At 40.2% G+C, this 20,961-nt stretch overlaps 1 protein-coding gene and 1 long non-coding RNA gene across 2 annotated transcripts; one reads left to right on the forward strand and one right to left on the reverse strand.

Moving 5' to 3' along the window:
- Positions 1–344: 344 nt before the first annotated feature.
- LOC140533991 (uncharacterized) lies at positions 345–8,711 on the reverse strand. Its single transcript, XR_011977132.1, has 2 exons — positions 6,119–8,711; positions 345–1,854 (listed from the first exon to the last, which is right to left on the reverse strand). It is a non-coding gene; the product is annotated as an uncharacterized lncRNA (long non-coding RNA).
- An 8,472-nt stretch (positions 8,712–17,183) lies between these two features.
- On the forward strand, positions 17,184–18,515 carry H1-7 (H1.7 linker histone). Its single transcript, XM_072654519.1, has one exon. It carries the CDS (start codon positions 17,286–17,288, stop codon positions 18,375–18,377), a length of 1,092 nt encoding a protein of 363 aa, XP_072510620.1. The 5' UTR covers positions 17,184–17,285; the 3' UTR covers positions 18,378–18,515.
- The last annotated feature ends 2,446 nt before the right edge of the window (positions 18,516–20,961 follow it).

Raw genomic sequence — 20,961 nt, forward strand, 5'->3', positions numbered from 1 at the left:
GCTGGTAGAGGGAGATGCCTAGCCTGTAACTGTTTCCTGTCCTTCTTGATTGTAACCATGGACAATTCCCTAGGATTCACACACACACACACACACATACACACACACACACACACACACACACACACACACACACATACACTACCTCCCTATGTACTCAACTATGATCACTTGATACTAGATTTAGGTAGACAATACAGGAAAGAGAACATGGAATTAAGTTGAGAAAATAGATTTTCATCTTCATAGAGGAGGAAAGAAAAAGCCCCTGAATAGAATCTGACACACAGTCCATATAGTGAAGGAATTTAGGTTCAAATTAAAAAGCGGACATTTTCCAGAACTGCCATTATGAGAGAAAAGATAAACTCAGAAGACTTTTTTTATTGAGAAGGTTATAAGACCATTTTGAGGATGATGTTATTAGCTCATTATTTATGGAATTTCATTTCTGCAACATCTCTGGGATCTATAAGGTTTGAGATTGAACTGAATGTTTTTGCACAGTTAAGGCATATATAAGATTTTTCTCCATTGGTAACACAAAGCTGAATGGTCTCTAAAATTCTTCCCACATTCATAACATTTATGGGATTTCTCCCCACTATGGGTTTTCTGGTGGTATCAAAATGTTGATTGGTCACTAAAGGCCTTCTCACAGTTGCGACACTTAAAAGGCTTTCCCCTATATGGTCTCTGATGGAGATAAAGACTTGAATTCTTGAATACAAGCTTTTCTCTTGTATAGGTTCTCTGACAATCACCAAGATGCATCCACCATCTAAAGTTTTTTCCACAGCTAGGGCAGCTATAGAACTTCTCTCCTGGATAGATTCTCCGATGGGGAGGAAGATATGTTTTCCAACTGAAGCCCTGCCCTCATGTGAGATGCTCCTTGGTGCCTTTTTCTACCATTTGCATCTTCTACAGATGAATTTCTGACTTCTGACTGAAACTTTTCCCACACTTGATACATGCATGAGGCGGCACCTCCCCAAGCATCTTCTAAAGTAGAGCATTTAGAAAAAGCTTCTCTCATCTTCTCTTCATGATGAGGTCCTATGTCTTCCTTCTGCTTGAGAATTTTCCAAATAGAGGTATAATTTCTTCCTTTGAGCTTCTTTTGTCATCCTTCCAGACTTCTACCTCTGAACTCTGAGCAACTCTGGTATCTTGAGGTTGCTGATCCTTGAAATCTTCCCTTTCAGATTCTCCTTATGGTTCCCACTCTTTACGTTTGTAGGAATAAACTGTAATTTACTAATGGGAAGAGAGGGAGCTTCTGTACTATTAAACAAGAGATTAATGAAAGGTCTGTTGCATAATCTCATTTATATGAAAGTGCTGAGCCTTGTTTTTCCTTATGTTTACTGCTGATTGAACAGTTCTTCAAATTGAAAATCTCATGCATTAATATTCACTGAAGTATCACTTTATGCTTAAACTTCATTATTCATTATGAGAGTTACATAAGAAAGCTTAAAAGACTTAGGTCAAGGAATAGGTTCCAGTGATTTTTGGGCAGAGTAGTAAATGGAATGAATTCTCTAAGTACCCTAGAAGTTAAAGAAAATTGGGTCACATAGGTATGGGAGTGGTCCATTTTTCAGAGAGGCAAGTTGGTGAACATATGAATTTGCTTTCTCTGATTCATTTTTCCTCTGAATATTTTGGGGAAAGGGAAGGTGTTGGTGTCTTGCCCACCATGATAAGCGAATGGAGTTCAATGCAGTCACTACCTCAAAAGCCATCTTCTTTACTAGGACTTCTCTTGGATTGTAGATGATAAAGAGTGAAACTGTCCACAAGTGAGTTGGGTATCCTTCATGTTAATACCTGGGTCAATCAGGAAAGCTGTGGGATTTGAGAGGATAAGAGAATTACCCTAGAGTGGTTCCTTCTGGCAGCCAAAATTGGGTAAAATGTAATGTTATTGGAGAGCTTTTGATAGGTAGATTAGAGTTTGAATAAGAATGAAGGGGAGCTGAAAACACATTAATAGATTTATATAGCAATTCCAGAGCAACTTATGGTATAAGCAACTTCTAAAAAACTAGCTACGAGCTCAGCCTGCTGACCTCACAGAAATATGGGGAAGGACAAAATTTGCATCAGTAGTCCACCAGAAAATAACTTTAGAGGACACAGAAAAGGGACAAAAGGAAAGGAGTAGTTCAAAGGAAATAGAATTAGAATAAAGTGCCCAAGGGTCATGCTCAGGTATCCAATCTCCTCTCTCCTGAAAAGTGGGAACTTTTCAGGATAGCCTCCTCAGTTCAAAGAACCAGTTCATGATGTTTTTCCCCTTGAGCTGGAAATGTGATCATAACTTGTTTAGGATCAGGAATTTCTGTCCCACAGAAGAACTGGGGGTAGATGGGCATGTGCAGAGAACTAGGAGACAGGCAGGTGATACCACTAGAACTCAGCAAGGGAAGCTGTCCTGCAGATAAATACTACTTCCTTCACATCTGGGCAGTTGCTGAGAAACAGTGTCACATAACATAAAGCACTCCTGTCTTGGAGGCAGACAACCTGGATTTGAATCCCAGTTTCAATACTGCCTAGTTATATGACCATGAATCACTTAAATCTCTCAATTTCTATCTGTAAAGTATAGAAAATAATGCTTGTATTACCTGCCTGAAAGGATTACAGTAAGGAAAATCATTAAAGTGATTTTTTATCATTTGTTATTGCTAAGGACATTAGGAGAAAAGAACTTGGCAAATCCTGTTAGATTAAGATTTAACCCCAAGGAGAGTAACTGAGGTTAAGGTAAATGAGATTCTGGGGGAACAGTTGGATTTACAGCATGCTAGATATTGGAGATTCCTTAACTCTTCCTTAGCAACCCAACTCACTATAGGATTAAGGTGCTATTACAACCTTGTTCCAACCACAGAGGTTTCACACCTTTTCCTCTTTCCCCTAAATCTACTAATTAATTTCCCTCCCTCATCTCACAACCCTTAGGAAAGTGAAATTGTTAATTTGGCTAGCAAAGGTGGTCTAAAGACCTCACTTAAAAATTTTCTTACACAATTATTTATAGCCAATTCTAAGACAGCCTGGTGAGTTCCACCCCCCACCCCCCAACTCTGGTGACCATCACATTCAACTTATTCTTATCTACAGGAAAACCAATTTCAGGACAAAAAGCCCAACTGGGTCCTTATCTAATGATATCACATTTCCTTGGCTCTCTTACAGGACACCTGTATAGAGTTTTTCCTGAGAGCCATCCAGAAGCTTTGACTCCTGAGAGAAATACACAGTCATATCCTCAAAAGTGGCTTCCAAGTAGAATGTAGCCATATTCCCCTGGAAGAGGAAGTGGGGGGAGGAGGGAGATGGAGGTGGATGGGGCAGATAAGAATCAGCAAAGATAAATGAACACCACAGAGCAGGAACAAAATCAACATTGCCTTCTAACCATCATCATTCCTATATTAGGCTCTCTCACCCCAAAACAGAGGTTCCCTTTGCTAAAAATTCCATTGTCCTTAAACTAACATTGATTCAGCAGGAATAAAGTCACCTATACCCCTTGAAAAATCAAGACATAACAACTCATATTGTCTCTCTGCATGCTCCTTCCACTTCTTCACCATGAAGACCAGGATTCCTTCTCTTCAGTCATTGTATGAGTTTCCAAGGTTCTCTCTCTGCAAATCCTCTATGACAAATATCATCTCTCCACCAGTCTCTGGATGCTGTTGAGAAACTCAGATCTGCATCTCCCTAGGCAGTACACTCAAGAACTGCTCAAGGACCAAAAACTCCAGCATTTGTTCTTTTGTGTGAATCTCTGGTCTCATGCAGCAAAGTTCCCAGATGTTGGCTGTGTCTCTTGGCACACAGATGATTTTTGGTAATGGAACCATCTACAAAGGTGATTGGATGTTTCATAGGTATGTCCTCTTTTGGGGTAGATTCTTGATCCTGAAAGGAATCTTCCTTCAACTTTACCATGGATGTCCCTGCCTACTCACCAGGAATTGGACTCAGGGTCAGAAGCATCAGGTAGCTTGGGAAACAGCTTCACTCTTGGAGCATCATAATTTTCTGACCTTGCTTTACTCTGCTAGGAGGTCTAAAGATCTGTAAAAGCAACATCTCCTGCAGTCTCTCATGAAAACAATGAAACGTAGCTTTCTCAGGAGTGACACTCAAAGCCAAAACATTCTTACTCCATAAGCACATATCCCATATAACTCTATTATCCACAAATTTGTGTGTCCAAGGACCCATATCTATTTTTTTTTTCTTAACCCCCTTTACAGAATAATGGATACTATCAAAATCTTTTCAATAAACAATTTCTATTTTTTTCCCTCTCGCTTTAGTTAAGACTTTTAAGTTAAGGAAATACTGAGTCTCAGAAGAAACAGAGCAGGGTAAACTGTGGTTGCTGATAGAGATGCCACCTTGGGTAAACTGGCTTCGTGGTCAGTGGGAATCACACCCATGAAACCTTCCCACTCCACAATTCTCCCCTGAATGACTCCCAGCGTATAGCCCACTTCCATTCCTCGATGCCTCCCTGGCTGGCTCTATTAAGCCAGACTCCTCTACTAGCACTTCTATTTACTGGTCTGATCCCGCTGCTCCACCCTCCCCAAGCAGGTAAGAGGCACCTCCCCAGAAGAGATGGCAGGAAAGAATACATAGGGCTGAGTTAATCTCTCACTGACCTATGGAGCCCGTTACCTAGGGACACACAGGAGGAGGGCTAGATGTACAATCGCGATTCTAACCCTAAATGCCTTTTCCACCCCATTCCCTGCAAATGCCCACCCTTTCCATAGCTTTTTTATATTTTCTCTTTTCAGCTTCCAAAGCCCAAGAATGGGAACGCCTTCGCTAAGTCTGGTAGAACTACAATTCCCAGAAGGCACAGCGGTCTTTCGCTCCTCCTCAACGCCAGCTACCAATAGGCAAGGGAAAGCGGAGGTTGCCACGGTGACAGTAACCGCTTCCCCGTCCACGGAAAATGTCTATACAGCTCTTCGCTCAATTCACCTAGTTCTGCAGTGGTTCTCTTGCACACATATTCGGGAGAAGTCTAAGGAAACAGTGGGCGAGGGGATGCTCATTCTTACGCATCTCTGCCTCCACCTTGCACTTCGCTGCCTAAATCAGAGCCCTCGCGCTCGTCCTAGAACCCAAGCTTTCAGTCTCCAAGCTACTCTCTCCCCAGCTCCGAACCTAGAATTACTTCGGTTTGTCTGCGCATGTGTGAAGAATTCCAATGTACTACATTTCCCAGAAGCCTCTGGGCTCCATTTCGGGCCGGAGGTAAAAGAAGAGGCAATAGAGTATGAACTAGTGAGAAGGCGGTGCTCTATCGTCCTGCAGAACCAGAGCGCGAGTCCGTGCTGCCGTTGGGCAGAGAGGGCTCTACAGCCACTTCCTTACTGGCTGGTTGTTCTTCTCTCCCCGCCTCGCCCCGCCCTGACCTCGGGACGCAGAGCATTCTGGGAAACATAGGCTGAAGGGGAAATCTTCTGCACATGCCTAGACGTGTTCCGAAGGCCCGGAACAGTAGGGATGAAGCTGGGGAGACGGAAGATCGTGTGTCCACTCTTGTTTTTGTTAGCATTGCGAGGGTATCTAGCCCTTTTGACTGGGCTCTGTGGGTAACCTCAGGCGCCGCTGAGGCCTCTGGGAATTGTATTTTCCTGAGCAGGATTTTGCTTTGACCTGTAACCTGGCCCACGTGGTACCTCCCGAGGTTTTCCGAGGTTTTCCTAGGTGTAGAGTTCACACTTCAGCCGCCCTTGTGCAGCAAACCGACCCAGCTCCAGGAGACGACCTCCATATCCAAGTTAGGCCACTTGTGGAGCGTGTTGGGTTTGGAGTCGGGAGGACGGGAGGTTCGTCCCGCCCGGGGAATCCCCAGCTAGCCACTCTGTAATGCAGCCTGTTTCCTCGCAGGGTCACTGCCCCTGCACGGAGCTCGTTCTAACGCAGACACAGTTAGGCCGCATGCGCAGGTTTATGAGCGATGCCTGGGAGTTCATTGGGAAAATGAGGGTGACTGAAGGCTTCATAACCTTGGAGAAACCCCTTCCCCCTCCCCCAAGCCCCTCGGGACGGCAGCGTCCTTGGTTACCTGGAATTGTAGGTCCGTAAGACGAATAGTTTGGCCCCAGGATGTCCGGTCCTCTGCCAGCTGTAAACGTAAGATGTCATAAACCAGAGGGTGTGGAGGTGGTGCCTCGAGAGGTGGCCGGTGGGCCGTGCCCTTGGCAGGAGAATGTTCCCAAGTCGGCCACACTCAGCAGGGGGGCTTGGCTTCCCTCCAAGACCAAGGCCCAGTGTGCCCGTGACGTCAGAGCGCCCAGGCAGGTTAATTTCAGAGTGGACCAAAAAGGCCCTCCTCCTGATTGGCCAGTCCAGCTGTTTGACTTTTCTCAGGTTATGGGAGGGCTCAAACTGGTGTACAAGAAAATGGGGATAACGTAACCTGCTCCCCCAAATATTGTTAGTCTAGGAGAAATAATTCTGGGATCCCATCTTTGCCCCTTGTCACCCTCCCTTAACAGGGGAGTCTCCCAAGGCCTGACTCCCATTCTTCCAAACGAAGTTCCACAAAGATCACACGGTGCATGGCCCGTAAACTCTTTTTATCCAGACCAGTAGTAAACAGAAATCAGGTCTGCGGATAAAAATATGGCTCACACTAACATAGAGTGAATGAACTGGGATAACTCAACCAAAAGGAATGATCCCACATCTCTCCCCATGGGGAAATTGTCCAAGGACTCCAGTGTAGCAAGTTGGGGAAAAGGAGGAGTGTCTTTATATGTCCACTCCTCCCAGAATCTCTTCCCCACCCCCTCACCTTTGCTCCCCGCTTTCAGGGACCTCTCCCCTGAACAAAATCTGGAAAACAAGAATCTTCCCTTTCAAAACTGGAAGCCAGAAGACCAAAATTTCTCTTCTTTCTCATCAACAGCCCCTGAATTAGACAGGAAGCAATTGGTCAGCAGTCTCCACTAGTGACCATTGTCCTATTCAAATAGATGTTTAGTGCATAGATTACATCCCATTATGTTCATACATTATAACTTGTTCTGGGCTCTATTCAAAAGAGACAGACTTGGAGGTGAATCAGTAAAAATGGAGCCATAAGGATTCCTAAAACTCAAAAAAATCCAATTAATTCTGAACTTCCTTTTTACAGTGTAGAAAAAGTAAGTGTGAATAGGTTGTTCTGGACTGTGTCAGGAATTGCTGATGTTTCTCTCCATTTACCGTATTGTCCAAAACTCAACCTTATCTGATCTAAGACCTCTACCCACCATGACCTCATTTAGCCAGGTCAACATATTATCATTATAGTGAAGAATATCAGTGCCTTCAGAAAGAGAGCTCTCTTTCCTGTCCCTGTCCCTAGACTGTGGCAGTACAAGGGAGAATTCAGGTACAATGGGCAAGTATGGTGAAGGGATACTGTTCTTTCCAGGTGAAACCTAGCTTGGTCAGGAGTGATGCTCAGAGGGCCATAGCAAATTGCCTCTGACTAGTCTCAGCCATAGGAATAGAGAAAAAAAATCATTAGCAAAATTAACCAGATCTGTGGGATTACTACTCTACTACACTCTGTTTGCCTTAATCCATTGGAAAGGGAAATGGCAAAGCACTCCATTATCTTTGCCAAGAAAACCCCATGGACAGTATAGGCATGCTGTGGTCCAAGGGTCCCAAAGTCTGACATGACTGAACAACAACATTCAGACTCTCTCACGTCTCTGTTGAGGAGACACACTTTCTTACTTATTACTCCAGCTCAAGCCCTCATCTAAAGTTTGTTTCTGTCTGCAAAACCAACCACTCACAAGGCATGTATACAATGAGAGTGGGATGTTTACACAACTAGTCACCCATGATAATGTACTTTGGGATCTTGAACAGAAAGAAATTAATTTTAACACCGTATCATTTAATTTTTAATAATAATTTTTAATATGTCCTTCTCTGTCAAAAGGCTAGCTTGAAGAGAAGCCCTTTTCCAACTAAAGAATGTCATAAGCATTCCAGTTCTGCTCAAGAGGCAGCTACTCAAGGCATTTGGGCTGGGTTCCATCCAACTGGGAGCCTGATTTCTGTCTAAGGCATAAACATGATCCAATTTAGGTTAGGTCCTTCGGGGCATGGGGGAAGGGAAAGAGCTCCTGTCCTTGCTCCCCTTCATTAGAATTTAGTATGATGCAACTCTTGAAGGAGCAGGCACCCAGATAACTGAAGAAGACTCATAACTCATGACCAGGCCACATTTCCAGTTTGTTGCTGTTGCCCACCAATCAGGGTTGAGTTTCACTTGTTACGGGAGTTCCCTATCAGAAGGTACTGATTTAAGGTGTTTCAGAATCTCCCTTGGTATCTTTGACAACCAAATCACTGACCACTAATTTATTGATCAGCTGGCCTATTTAATAAACAAATTTTTATTACCCAGAATTTTGTCTCTTGGAATTTTTACTTGTGACAGAACACAACCATTTTCTTAGGTGTAAGATAAAAGAAACAATATTGTAGATACTAACATATTAAATTCAAGGAATTTCACACAGCAAAAACTCTTGCCTGTTCAAGGCTGATAAGGTTGTATGACTCTGCCCAAGTATGTGGTCTCAAGAAAAAAACCCCAAAAAGTAAACAATAAAAGAGTACTTCTAAATTTTCAAAAAGGGGATTTTTACAAGATCTTTTCCTTGTACCTTTTCCCACACAGTAATCAATTATAATTTTTACCTTTTAAAATATACCCATGTAAATACTTGGTAAGTTTTAATCGTATTACAATAATCCCTAATAACTCAACCAAAAGTTTCATAATTTTCATAAGAGATAGCCAAATAATTTTAGCTGAAATTTCTTCTTAACTATAGGTAAACTAGAGCAGAAAGGTGGTGAAATGTGTAGGATGCTGAGCCTGAAGTCAAGAAGAGTTCAGTTTGTGAGTTCAAATCTGGCTTCAGATATTTATTAGCTATGTGACCCTGGGCAACTTGTTTAACCCTGTTTGCCAAAGCTCCTCATCTTTAATAATAAAAATAATGAGCTGGAGAAGGAAATGGCAAGTATCTCTGCCCAAGAAGCTTCAAATGGAGTCATGAAGAGTTGGACATGACTGAAAAAATGATTTAACAACAATAACAGGTAAATATGGAAGTTTCCAGTTTCTAAAATTATAGTACTTCAGAATATTACAACATGTGGTCAGCAGGGCTGATATAATAACATAACAGTTTCCACACATTTTCCCACCACCTTTTAATAGTTCAGTTCATAATCTAACAACATCCAGATTATAAAGAGAAGATGCTCTTCTAAAAGTATATTTGATACAAGTTTACCAAATTTCATAATACAAGAAAATTTGGAAATATGATGATAATATTCAGAAAATCATTAATTTAAATGCATGAAACAAAACTCAGTACTAATCAGATGATATTTAGTCTGATATATTTCCAAATTACCTTACTTACATAGAAAATTATTCACCGTATCACATATTGCTTTAACACAGCTAAACAAATTTAGGTGGAACTTAACTCCTTAACATAAGATAATTTGTAATGTGAGTTGATTTATAAATTCTTTCATTCTAGCTAGGTGTGATGCTAGCTCTTCCATTTCTGAATCGTGTAGCTCTCAGGTTTAAGAAATATAGACCTTATACCATATCATCATTAGAGTTGGAACAAATTTATAATCATGCCAAATGGCAAATCTCATCCATTTTATCAGATAAAACAAGAAGGAAACTTTTGGAACCTTTATTATAATATTAATAAACTAATATACATCTAACAAAAAACAGCAGCTTTTAGACAATTCTTTAAAAGCTGAGTTATAAACTTAACTATCTAAATTACAAGAGAAGTCATTACCAAGTTTCACAATATATGCAAGTAATTAATTGTACATTAACAGTGTACATATATACATATGTAGCTCTATCAATTTAGGTTCACAAGTGTTATTATTAGATTAGCTCAAAGTATGCTCGCCTAAATAATACAAATCATTGTTGTGACAATTCCTTAGTTTCCTTTCAGGACTTGCAAGACCTCAGGAGTCTGCATCTCATAGATGAAGCTATCTTAAAGGCAATTAGGATCTATCTAATTCATTGTAAAAACATCATCATTATTCTAAATGAAGTTTCAAATAATTTACATCAGTTTTTTAACAAATCAATAATCCAAGAGAATCAAAGAAGAGTTAATTTTTCTAACAGAATTTTAAATACAGTGATTATCACAATTATGTTAGACACTTTACAATATCATTTAGGTCTCCTAAAACCCTGAAAGCACTATCTTTTCCAGGATTACACAGCTATCAAATTTTCTCATCTATGCATTTTTCCCAACACCTTGTCTTAATTCCAAATAGTAAAGTACAGTCTGACGAATCATCCCACTTAAAAATTAATCCAATTATACCTGAATGTAATCATACTAAGTAATTAAGTTAACAATTTCACATTTCACATTCACAACTTATTAAACATTTTTTTTACAAGGCTCAATTTCAAACACTTCATAAAACCTACAATTTTCAGCTAATCCATTGTAAAAAAAATTTTAAGTGGTCATCCATCCTTTAGGTTCCAATCTACCATAATTATAGAGGAGCACCCGTAAAACCACATTCCAATTTAGTTCAGGATACATTTCTACCAAATCAAGTCTGGGTTTTGTAACTACTAATGGCAATATGTAAACTCTCAGATTTTTCTGGAAGAGCTTGAAGATCTCTTTGCTTCACTTAACTCATTCTTTCAAACACCCAAAGAACCTGACTAGGTTCTTGTTCTCACTCTTTTACTTGACAGTATCATGGTTCCCATCCCCTGATTTGGAGCCTGGGAACTTCCAGCTATATATCATAAAGAATCACCACCAAAAAAGTTTTTTGTATCCTTCTCTAACCTCATCCCAGACTAATTTTACTCCCCTGAATTTTCCTTTTATAATTTTGACCCATATTATTGTTAAATAAAACCAATGATTTACTAAAATGTTTTTACTTTCCTATGCTGTATAGTTAATTTCAACTAGGGTGAATTAAAAAAAAAATTACCTCTTAACAACTAACCTCTGTTGAATTATTGTTTGATTAGTTAAAATTTATGTGTTTTCTAGGATATTAAAACACCCCCAACCTTTCCCAGAAGAGGATAGAAACCTGAACTACCATTCCTAATCCCAATCTATGAAGAAGTTTGTGGGACAATCTTCTCAAAGATTCATTAAAATATCCTTAGTAGTTCTTTAGGAGGTGTATAGTGGCTTATATCTGTTAAAGCACAGGTGGAAAAGCTCTGAGTTCTCTCAACCCTACTTAGCAGTTTGAAAAAGGCCTGATTGCTCAAGGAACAGTTAAGGTCTGTTATCAGTTCACAAGCATTTTTCCAAATGAAAATATGCTTACCCCCTTTAATTTACTGTTCACTTACTCTTTGTCAGCCCCTGACTACTTCTTATACAGGCCTAGTCACTGAATGGGCTTTACCACACCCTGAGTGAATACCTGAATAGGCCTTGGCCTAAGGTGCCCAGGTTTCCTCTTGCATCCTGGGCCATCTCCAGTCATTCTGATGAATATCTGACCACTGGATCCAGATGACTCCAGAGGAGAAGTGAGGCTGGTGACCTGCACAGCCCTCCCTCACTCAGGACAAAGTCAAGTGCAAGTCATGTCATCATTTTCTCTGATGGCATGGTCTTCTTTGGCAAGGAAGAAGGAACACAACAACTTACTCTTTACTTTTCAGAATCTGGAGTCAATATTCTGTAATTTCCAAGTCAAGAGAGTTGCATTTTTCAATTCTTAAAAACTTTTCTCATATAAATAGTTCTCATAATGGTAACATACATTTATAAACATCAATTGCTGATATTCTAAATTTTTGCGCTTACGGCCATGATAGAGGAAGTTCGATCAAAGTATACCTTAAAAGAAAAAAACTAACTTTTGCAGTTTCAAACACATTGCCCTGATGTCAAATATTAGGTGGGCAGTTGTAGGGATGAAGTACCATCAGGGAGCAGAGAATGACAGCCCCAAGTCTGCTTAGAAGATCTTGTCCCTAATAGTTCACAGGAGATTTGGGTATAAGGAGAAAAGAGTGTTCTACAAAAAGGGGATTCATAGAAGCTATGTTAGGGAATAATTCTGAGGTTACCCTAACCCTCACAATAACATATAAAAGTTAGAGGCTTCAGTATCCAATGAATGTGTCCCCAAGATCCTTCTCCAAAACAAGTAAATTTCATGCATCTCCAAGTTGGTTTTTTTAAATAAGCTTCCCCTGTTCATAAACCAGGAAAGAGTTTGCATTTTAACATTTTGCATAGTAGCCAAGAAGCCAGACGAGATTCTTTAGTTTGGGGACTCACTTAATCTTGGGTTTACAAACTTTTTGTATTCAAAATCAATTCTCATTTAAAGTAGTGATTAGAGACAAATTACATAAAAGTAGGTTTAAAAAAAAGCCTGTATTCACCTCCTAACTGCTTCCCTGTGAAAGTTACCCTTCTGACAATTCTGCTTTTCGTTGCAGAAGGGTTGTATAACTCAATGAGCAACATTGTTATCCATGGAAAGGAGCTTATTCAAATGAATAGGTTGGAGAGGAGAAAGGACACAGACACATGTTGCTGTTTCCAATTTGGCCACCAGATGTCGCCTGGGACCATGCTATAACAAACTTCCCACGCTATAACATATACATGTAAAAACATATATCTACTACTTTTAAAATTTTGCCCTATCTAATGGGTCCCCAGCTTGCTTATTAAACTAAAGAAATATTGATAGCAATTCACTATGAGAAGTTACAGCTAGGGAGATTATCCTGAAACAACAACAACATATTTGGGAGTATTAATGGCCACAAAAGTAGTGTTTAAGTTCCAGTAGGAACATAGGATTTTCCTCAGTTTCCCTAATTAGTAAGAAGTTGTCATGCCGGTGCATGCTTAAAAGTGGGTAGCCTTCACCGCCTTATCCTATTCGCAGGAGGTCTTATACAATGGAAGCCTGTCTCCATGAAGTACACCATAGAGAGCTAATTTAAATTTTGTCTCTATTTTCCAAATCCAAAATTTGCAGCTTAAAATACAAATAGAAATATTCAGAACAAACATAAACAAGATTAATTCTCACACTTACCTTTTCACTTGGAGATCTGTCTTGTTCAATATTCAGATGGAGAACCTATCCATAGGCACAGAGTACCTAAAAGAAACTCTCTTTGTGAAGGATATTCCACACAGGCCCAATAGAATAGGAGATTTCTGATAAGGAGCTGGGATTCTCCTTCCTAAATCCCACTTCTGACACCAACTGTCTCATCTGAAATTTAACAAAGAGGTAAAGAGGAAAATCTCTGCTTAAGACATTTATTATGAGGGACATGTGACCTCATAATAAAGGATAGGTCTAATAGCCCTGCCTCTGGCCAAAAGACCCCGAACTGAGGGTACAATACATTTTTATAAGCTTAGCAAAAAGAACGGAGGAAAAGTCTTCTAACTGGCCAGCATCACAGAGATTAAAAGATCATTATTGGTTGCTTCAAAGAAAGTGGACATAGCTCAGAAATGCCATGAGGATGACTTCTCACTATCTCTAAGGAATACCTTTAGAAATTTATAAGTCCTAGCTACTTCCTGAGATCCCTGAGAAGGGTAGACTTACTAATGACTGGGGAATTCACTAAGACCACCTTAATTGTTAAAGATGGAGCAAGGTCATGTTGTGCTAGCTTCCCAGGAATACCCCACAAACCTTGCAGGAGATGCTGAGACAATGTTTTATGAGAGTATTGAGAACAGAATTTTTCTATAACTGCAATTGTATCCTTAGAAGGGGAAGTTTGGACTTTGGCATACCTAACTTGAACTAAACCTCAGAGAAGAGCCTTCAGTAAAAAAAAAAAATCAAATATAAAATACAGGATAAAAATTAATTTCCTTAATCGTTAGCTTCCAGCTGGTCAAATCTAATTTTAAAGGAATGATTTTCTTTGGTAAGCTTCTGTGCATCATTTTCCAAACTGTTAATTTTCTTTTCATATCTTTCCTCCCTAGTTCTTGCTTCTTTTCCTATTTTTTCTTCTACTGCTCTCACTTTTTTTTTTAAGTTTAAATAGTATACACAGGGCCAGTTTCTACCTTCTATCCTTTAAGGCTTGCAAATGTACTTTCCATACTTATATGATTTGATCCTCTCAATCTTATGAGGTAGGTGTCATTAATACTTGTATCTCAAAGAGAGCAAAGAAAGAGGGAAAGTATGTACCAAAATATTTTAGAAGCCCTTTTTATCGCAGCAAAGAACTGAGGACAAAGTGACTGTCATTAATTTTAAAAAGGCGAAATAAATTGTGGTTTATGAACATAATAGAATATTACTGCTCCTTATCAAATGAAGAAAGGGGTGGATTCAGAGAAACCTGGGGAGACTTGTATGAACTGGAGAAATGAATTAAATGAACAAATATAGGAAACAATGTGAAGAAAAACAACTATGAAAGACTTAAGAACTCTGTTAAATGTAATGATCAATCATTTAGAAAAGACTGATGGTGAAACATGCTTCCCACCTCTTTGAAGAGGATACCAGAGATGCAGAATGAAACAATATCAGACGCAGAATGTTTAGATTTGTTTTTCATGACTATACTTATTTGTTATAAGGGAGAGTTTTTCTTTTCTTTTAAAGGAGTATATTTTGAGAGCATATAATGATAGTGATGCTAAAAAAAATGACATCAAAGAATCATTTAAAAATAAAGAAAAGAAGAGAATTCAGAAGGGAATATAGGTTATCTGAATTAGCCATGTTAAGTTTGAATTGTGAAAAAAGCCAACAAACTCTAAGTAGTGGGAAAAAACTTAATGCATACTAGAAGTTCACGGTTTCACAAACAACTCCCTTTATCTTTTTATATTTAGAGGTTCGTGTTTGTTGGTGTTTATTAAATGTAAAGGAAGAAAAAAGAGGGAAGGGAAAGGATGCATTAGACATACATGGAATTGTTCATCACCCTTCTGCAGTCTGTCATTTTGTTTTTCCGAGTAATGGAAGGTCCTGATTGGTCAAGATTATTCCAAACTTACTGAGGCTCTTCTAGAAAGATAGATGGGCATGTCTGGATGGTAAATCCTACCTAGCTAACTCAAGAGACACTTTTCCCAGAATCTCAAAGAGAGATTGATTAATAAAGTTGTCGAGAAGTAAGATAATCAGGTATTATTATTTTAAAAAGTCATTATTCAAATCAGGAGATTAGAGATCATCTATATTGCAACTTCTCCATTTCACAGATAAATAGCGTGAAACAAGACATGGGTTTTCCAGTTGGTTAGTGAAAGAACCACAACCAGAATCCAGACCCGACTTCACATTTAACGCTCTTTCCTGTTGTTTTGTGAAGCCCCTAACTACTCATCTGGTGTTGCCCTATACTCTTAACAGTAATAATAATAGCTGTTAACATTTGTTTATAGAGTAAGGTTTGCACAGAACTTTTACAAATATTGTCTTATTGTATCCTCACAACTGCCCTGGGATGTAGGAGCTGTCATTTCCCCCATTTAACAGATGAGAAAACTAAGTCTGACAACAACCAAGGGACAGGAACATAAACTGTCCATGATGCTTCCTGAGATGGCCCCCATAGTTCAATTCAACTTCCTACATACACTCATAAGAAATGAATAGTCAAGCAAAATAAACTAATTCATTGGCTGTGTTTGCGAATGTCTCACTCTGCACTTTCTAGTCCATCACCTCCCTGGTAGGTGGTGGAAAACATGATCCATCCATCATCAGTCTGCTTATTACATTTATCAGTGTTATTAGGTCTTTCACAGTTATTTTCCTGTACAGTGTTATACTTTGGTATAAACTATTCTCTTAGTTCTGCTCACTTAATTCTGCATTTGTTTATATAAATCTTCCCAGTTTTCTCTGTATCCATCCCCTTTTTCTTTTCATAAAGAGCAATAATATTCCATTATATTCACATACACACGGTCTTTCCTCAGTTTACTGGCAGTCATTTTGATTTCAGTTTGTAAGCACAACTTTCTCCCCCCCGCCACTTAATAGTATTTTATTTTTTCCAATTACATGTAAAAATAGTTTTCAACATTCACTTTATAAGATTTTGAGTTCCGATTTTTTTTTCTATTCTCCCTGCCTCCCCAGGATGGCATGCAATGTGATACAGACTATACAAATACAATCATATTAAACATATTTCCATATTAGTCATGTTATGAAAGAAGAATAAGAACAAAAGAGGAAAACCATGAAAAAGAAAAAAGAGAGAAAATAGTATGCCTCGATCTGCATTGACTCCATAGTTCTTTCTCTGAATGTGGATAACATTTTCCATCATGAGTCTTTTAGAATTGGGTTAAATCCTTGTATTGCTGAGAAGACCTAAGTTTATCAGAGTTGGTCTCTGAACAGCTATGTACATATTTTCCTGGTTCTGCTCACTTTATTCAGCATCAGTAAGTCTTTCCAAGTTTTTCTGAAATCCACCTGCTTATTTCTTATAGCACTTCTTGGCATTTCTAATAACATTCCATTACATTCATATACCACAACTTGTTTGGCCATTCCTCTGAATTTCCAATTTCAACGGACATCCCTTCCTTTTCCAATTCTTTGCCACCACAAAGAGAGCTACTCTAAATATTTTTGTACATGTGGATCCTTTTCACTATTTTTATGATCTCTTTGAGGTACAGACCTCGTAAGGCTATTGCTTTCTAAATCCAAGGTTCTTACCCTTTTTTATGTGTGTCATAAATCTCTTTGGCAGTCTGGTGAACCTCTGGACCCCTTCTCAGAATGTTTCTTAATGTATGAAATAAAATAGAAAACCAATTGTATTGAAATAATATCCATTTTTTTTTTAAAATTTCAGGTTAGGAACTCAAATTCTTGATTGAACCCTCCTGATCCTCTGCCCAGTACTAATATATCTGTTTTGTATGTGCATACGTATGTGCATGTTCTCTTCGTGCGCTTGAAGAACAGGAACTGTATGTATTTCTTTCAAGGGCTTGGCACAATTCCCGGCACAAAGAGTGGTTTCATAAATAAATGCTGCCTCTCTTGTCCTCCCCGCCCTCCCCCTCCCCCAGTCAGTCAGAGATTCTGACCCGAGACCCTCCGTAGTATCAGCCTCTGTGACGTCTCAGCGACCCTTTTCCCATAGCGAAGGGCCAAGTGGGATGGTGAAGTCCCAAACCAGCCGCCCCGCGCTAGCGGGAGCAGGGGGCACCATGACCGAGGCAGCCGATCCCGATGGCCTTTCTAAAGAGAGGGTCCCCGAATCGTCTGAAAAGCCGCAGGACACCCAGGTGAAGCATCGCCGGCGGTCGGTGCTCCGAGTGTCCCAGCTCCTGCTGCGGGCCATTGCCGCCCACAAAGGACTGACTCTCACGATGCTCAAGAAGGAGTTTGGCAACGCCGGCTACCAAGTGCGCAGGAAATGCAGCGGACATTCGGCCGAGGTGGCCAAGCCAGCGTCGGGGAAAGGCACCTTGCTCCGGGTGAGCGGCAGCAAAGCCGAGGGCTACTTCAGAGTCTGGAAGAGCCTGAAGCCGGTCAAGAAACGTCCTAAGAAGTCACTCCAGGACATTGAGGAATTGCACCAGAAGCGCTTCGAGGCCCTATTTTCTCGCCGATTTAGGAAGTCTCCGCAGGAGGCTTCCCCACCCAACTCGGGGGACTCGTTCAAACCCGAGACGCCAGAGGAGGAGCCCGAAACCCCCGAGATGTCCGAGACGCCTCAGACATCCGAGGAGAAAATCTACGTGGAGCAAGTGAATGACAATTCTGAGGATATGGAGGGGGTCGCGCTGAGCCTGGGGTCGGGCTACTCCCTGAGCCACAAAGGATCCAAGAAAACGAGGGAAGAGACGGGGTACAAGGCGAAGCAGCAAAAGATAAAGAAGATGAAGATGAGGGAGAAATCGAAGAGCCCGACGAGGTCGACGGAAGGGTCAAAGCGGCCAAAGACAAAGAAAGAGAAAAAAACGAGGATTCAGGAGAACAAGAGAGCGAAGGCGAGCGAAGACAGGAAAGTGAAGTCGAAGGAGAAGGCAAAGGAGAAGGTGAGGGACAAGGCGGACTCCGAGAAGCGACAGAAGCCCAAGCAAGGCCGCCAGAACTATGGCCAGAGATACGGCCCCAACCGAAACCTGGCATCAGCCAAGTCGAGCAAGATCTACGGAGGCCGTGTGAAGGGAATTGATCCGAGAGCAAAGCGACCCAACAAAGGTTCCCCGCGAAAGGAATCCTCGCGAAAAGAAAGCACATAGAGGATAGGTGGACATCCTTAGTGTACGGAGGGGAATCTGGAGCTCTGAAACTGGGCTCTCGTTCCCACTCAGAGCTCCTCTCGGAACAATCTATGCACTCACTGAGTGAAATGGACGGGAAATATTTACTATACCTTTTCCCGTGGTCCTTGTGTCTTTTTTTTCTTTAATGCTCTGGGAGTGGGATGTGGGGAAGGGAAAAGAAAGGTGAGGGTAGGGGCTGGGCAGATGGGGAGAGGGAGGTGAGCGTCTCCTGCCATCTAGGATAAGCTTTCCTTATTATAAATCTGAATTAAAAAAAAAATTCTAGAAAGGGGCAAGGAGAAAGAAAGGTTAATATTTTCTAAAAAGTGGTTTATTTTTTTTTAATGAAGGGAAGGAACTACTATTGATTCATTGTGACAGGTCAACTCAGGGATATGGAGGTCGTCAGTTTAACTAATATACTCTTGGCTTGCCTTTGAAACACACTTGACTTGCCTTTGAAAATAAGCTTTCCTTGCTTATTATAAATCTGAATAGGAAAAAAAAAATCTAGAAAGGGGAAAGGAAAAAAAGGCTTATACTTTTTAAAAAGTAATTTTTTTTAATGAAGGGAAGGAACTAATATTCATTGTGACAGGTAAATTCAGGGATATGGAGGTCAAGACAGTTAAACATACTCTTGACTAACTTTTGAAACACATTGAGTTGGCATTACTAGTAGACAAAAAATTAGGCATAATCTCCTCCAGCAAAAAGCTGGACAGTTCTCTCACACATACAGAAATGTCTGGGCTGAAATTCCACTTATGCTATACACAAACACCCCTCCTTTGGAAGTGGTTGGGGACATGAAGTTGACCTATTTTAAAACAGAAGATCATGGAGTCTTCATTACCTTTCAATATTTAACATAAGGCAATGAGAATTGCCTTTAGCATACGAATAATTATATTGTGAGTTCTTGAGTGAGAATATTATAAAGGTGGATATGATAATCAGACTACAAAGCAGAGAGTCCGCTGGAGGGTGAGGATAGTGGAGTTATGAAACTATAAAGATAAGTAATTCATTCAACAAATTATTAAGAGCCCCAAAGTATGTGTAATGGTGCATTTGTACTCTGGAGATAGGATGTAAAAAAAAAAAATCAGCATATTTTCATCCAGAGTGTAAGGTTTGAGGATAGCCTGAGAATAGTGCCTATGTCATAGATCAGAGGCAACATAGAAACCAAGATTCCAATGACAGAAACCAGGGAGACTTCAGTTGAGTTGGTGAGGGGGTGATCACTTAAGGATTTAGAGATATAATAGAATAGAAAGGAGTAAGACTTGTAATGTGGGAGTAAAGTCCAACTGGCTGTTTCAGGGTATCTCCAGAACTGACTGAACCTTAATGGGGTTGCTCCAGTACCAGTCCTGAGTGTTATAGGTTGTTAAGTTTTAAAAAACACTTTATGAAAGCACAAATAGATTCCGAAGCTTTGATTCACAAAACTCATAAGAAACTACTTTACCTCAGGACCAAGCTCAGCTCTACCTGCTCCATTATTTTATAACAAAAATCCCAAGGTTTCTTTTGGGGGGGGGATATAAAGGGTGGGGGGTAGTTATTTGAAAAACAGTATATCCAAAATAAGAAGAGGGTACTTGGAATGAAGCTGAAATGAAATGGGCGAAAGATGGGATAATGGAAGAAATGAACCTGTGGTGTGTAATGTTAGTCCTTGCCCATGTTTAGAGAAAAGAGGCAGGACAGTGGCAAGAGTAACAAAGGAAGCAAAGAACAATATGCTGGTAAACCTTCAGGAAGCTGAATTTCTCAAACTGGAGGATGTCTAAAGAAGACTGAACTGAAAGTAGAGGAAAGAAAGTTAAAAAGACCTGGTAGAGTGACCCAGAAATTGTCACCACAGCTAATCTGGGTCAAATGAAAACAATATTTAATGGCAGATCTCCTAACACTTAAAAGCACCTTCAGCTACCCTGAAATTGAGGGTCAGGATGGAGAAAGGTTACTAGCAGTCCTAGGAAGTTCAGACTTAATAGTAGTGTGCTACCTTTACCAAGGGACCTAAGGTTCTTAGCAGCTGGCATTACAGGAATGAACCTGATGGTCTGGGTTCCGCACAGCTGTAGGCTTCCCTCCCTAGTTCCTCCCACCCAAATTCTCTTCAATAGATGTTCTTCCATCTTACCTACCTCTCCCCAATCCAAGCTGCCATGCTCTTCTCTTGGGCTCTCTTATTGGCCTCAATTGTGATATGTGCAGACCCCATAGTTACAGCACTCTTTTGTAACCCATCCTCTCCCTAAATGTTACGAAGGCTATAGAAGATTAGGCTGTGTGCTTTGTCCTTGTACACCTACTTCCAATATCACAGAATCTCATTGGAGAAAGCTACATAATACATACATACATACTGCTACATAAAGAACTGGCTGGGTTTGTCCACATTATTTGGAATAGGGAAAACCTTTCAAGGACACGATTACTTTGCCTTCTGTGTTTGCAGGGAAGGAAATTCTCACAGTTTTGAGAAAACAGATATGAAGAGCTTGTCAGTTTTTGAGTTAAAGATGAGTGTTTGTCACTGAAA

This window comes from Notamacropus eugenii, chromosome 3 (genome assembly GCF_028372415.1).
Source record: "Notamacropus eugenii isolate mMacEug1 chromosome 3, mMacEug1.pri_v2, whole genome shotgun sequence".
Classification (NCBI taxonomy): Eukaryota; Metazoa; Chordata; class Mammalia; order Diprotodontia; family Macropodidae; genus Notamacropus; species Notamacropus eugenii.

Excerpts from the sequence above, each read along its gene's own strand:
- H1-7 (XM_072654519.1), top strand. The coding sequence starts at position 17,286 with ATGGTGAAGTCCCAAACCAGCCGCCCCGCGCTAGCGGGAGCAGGGGGC.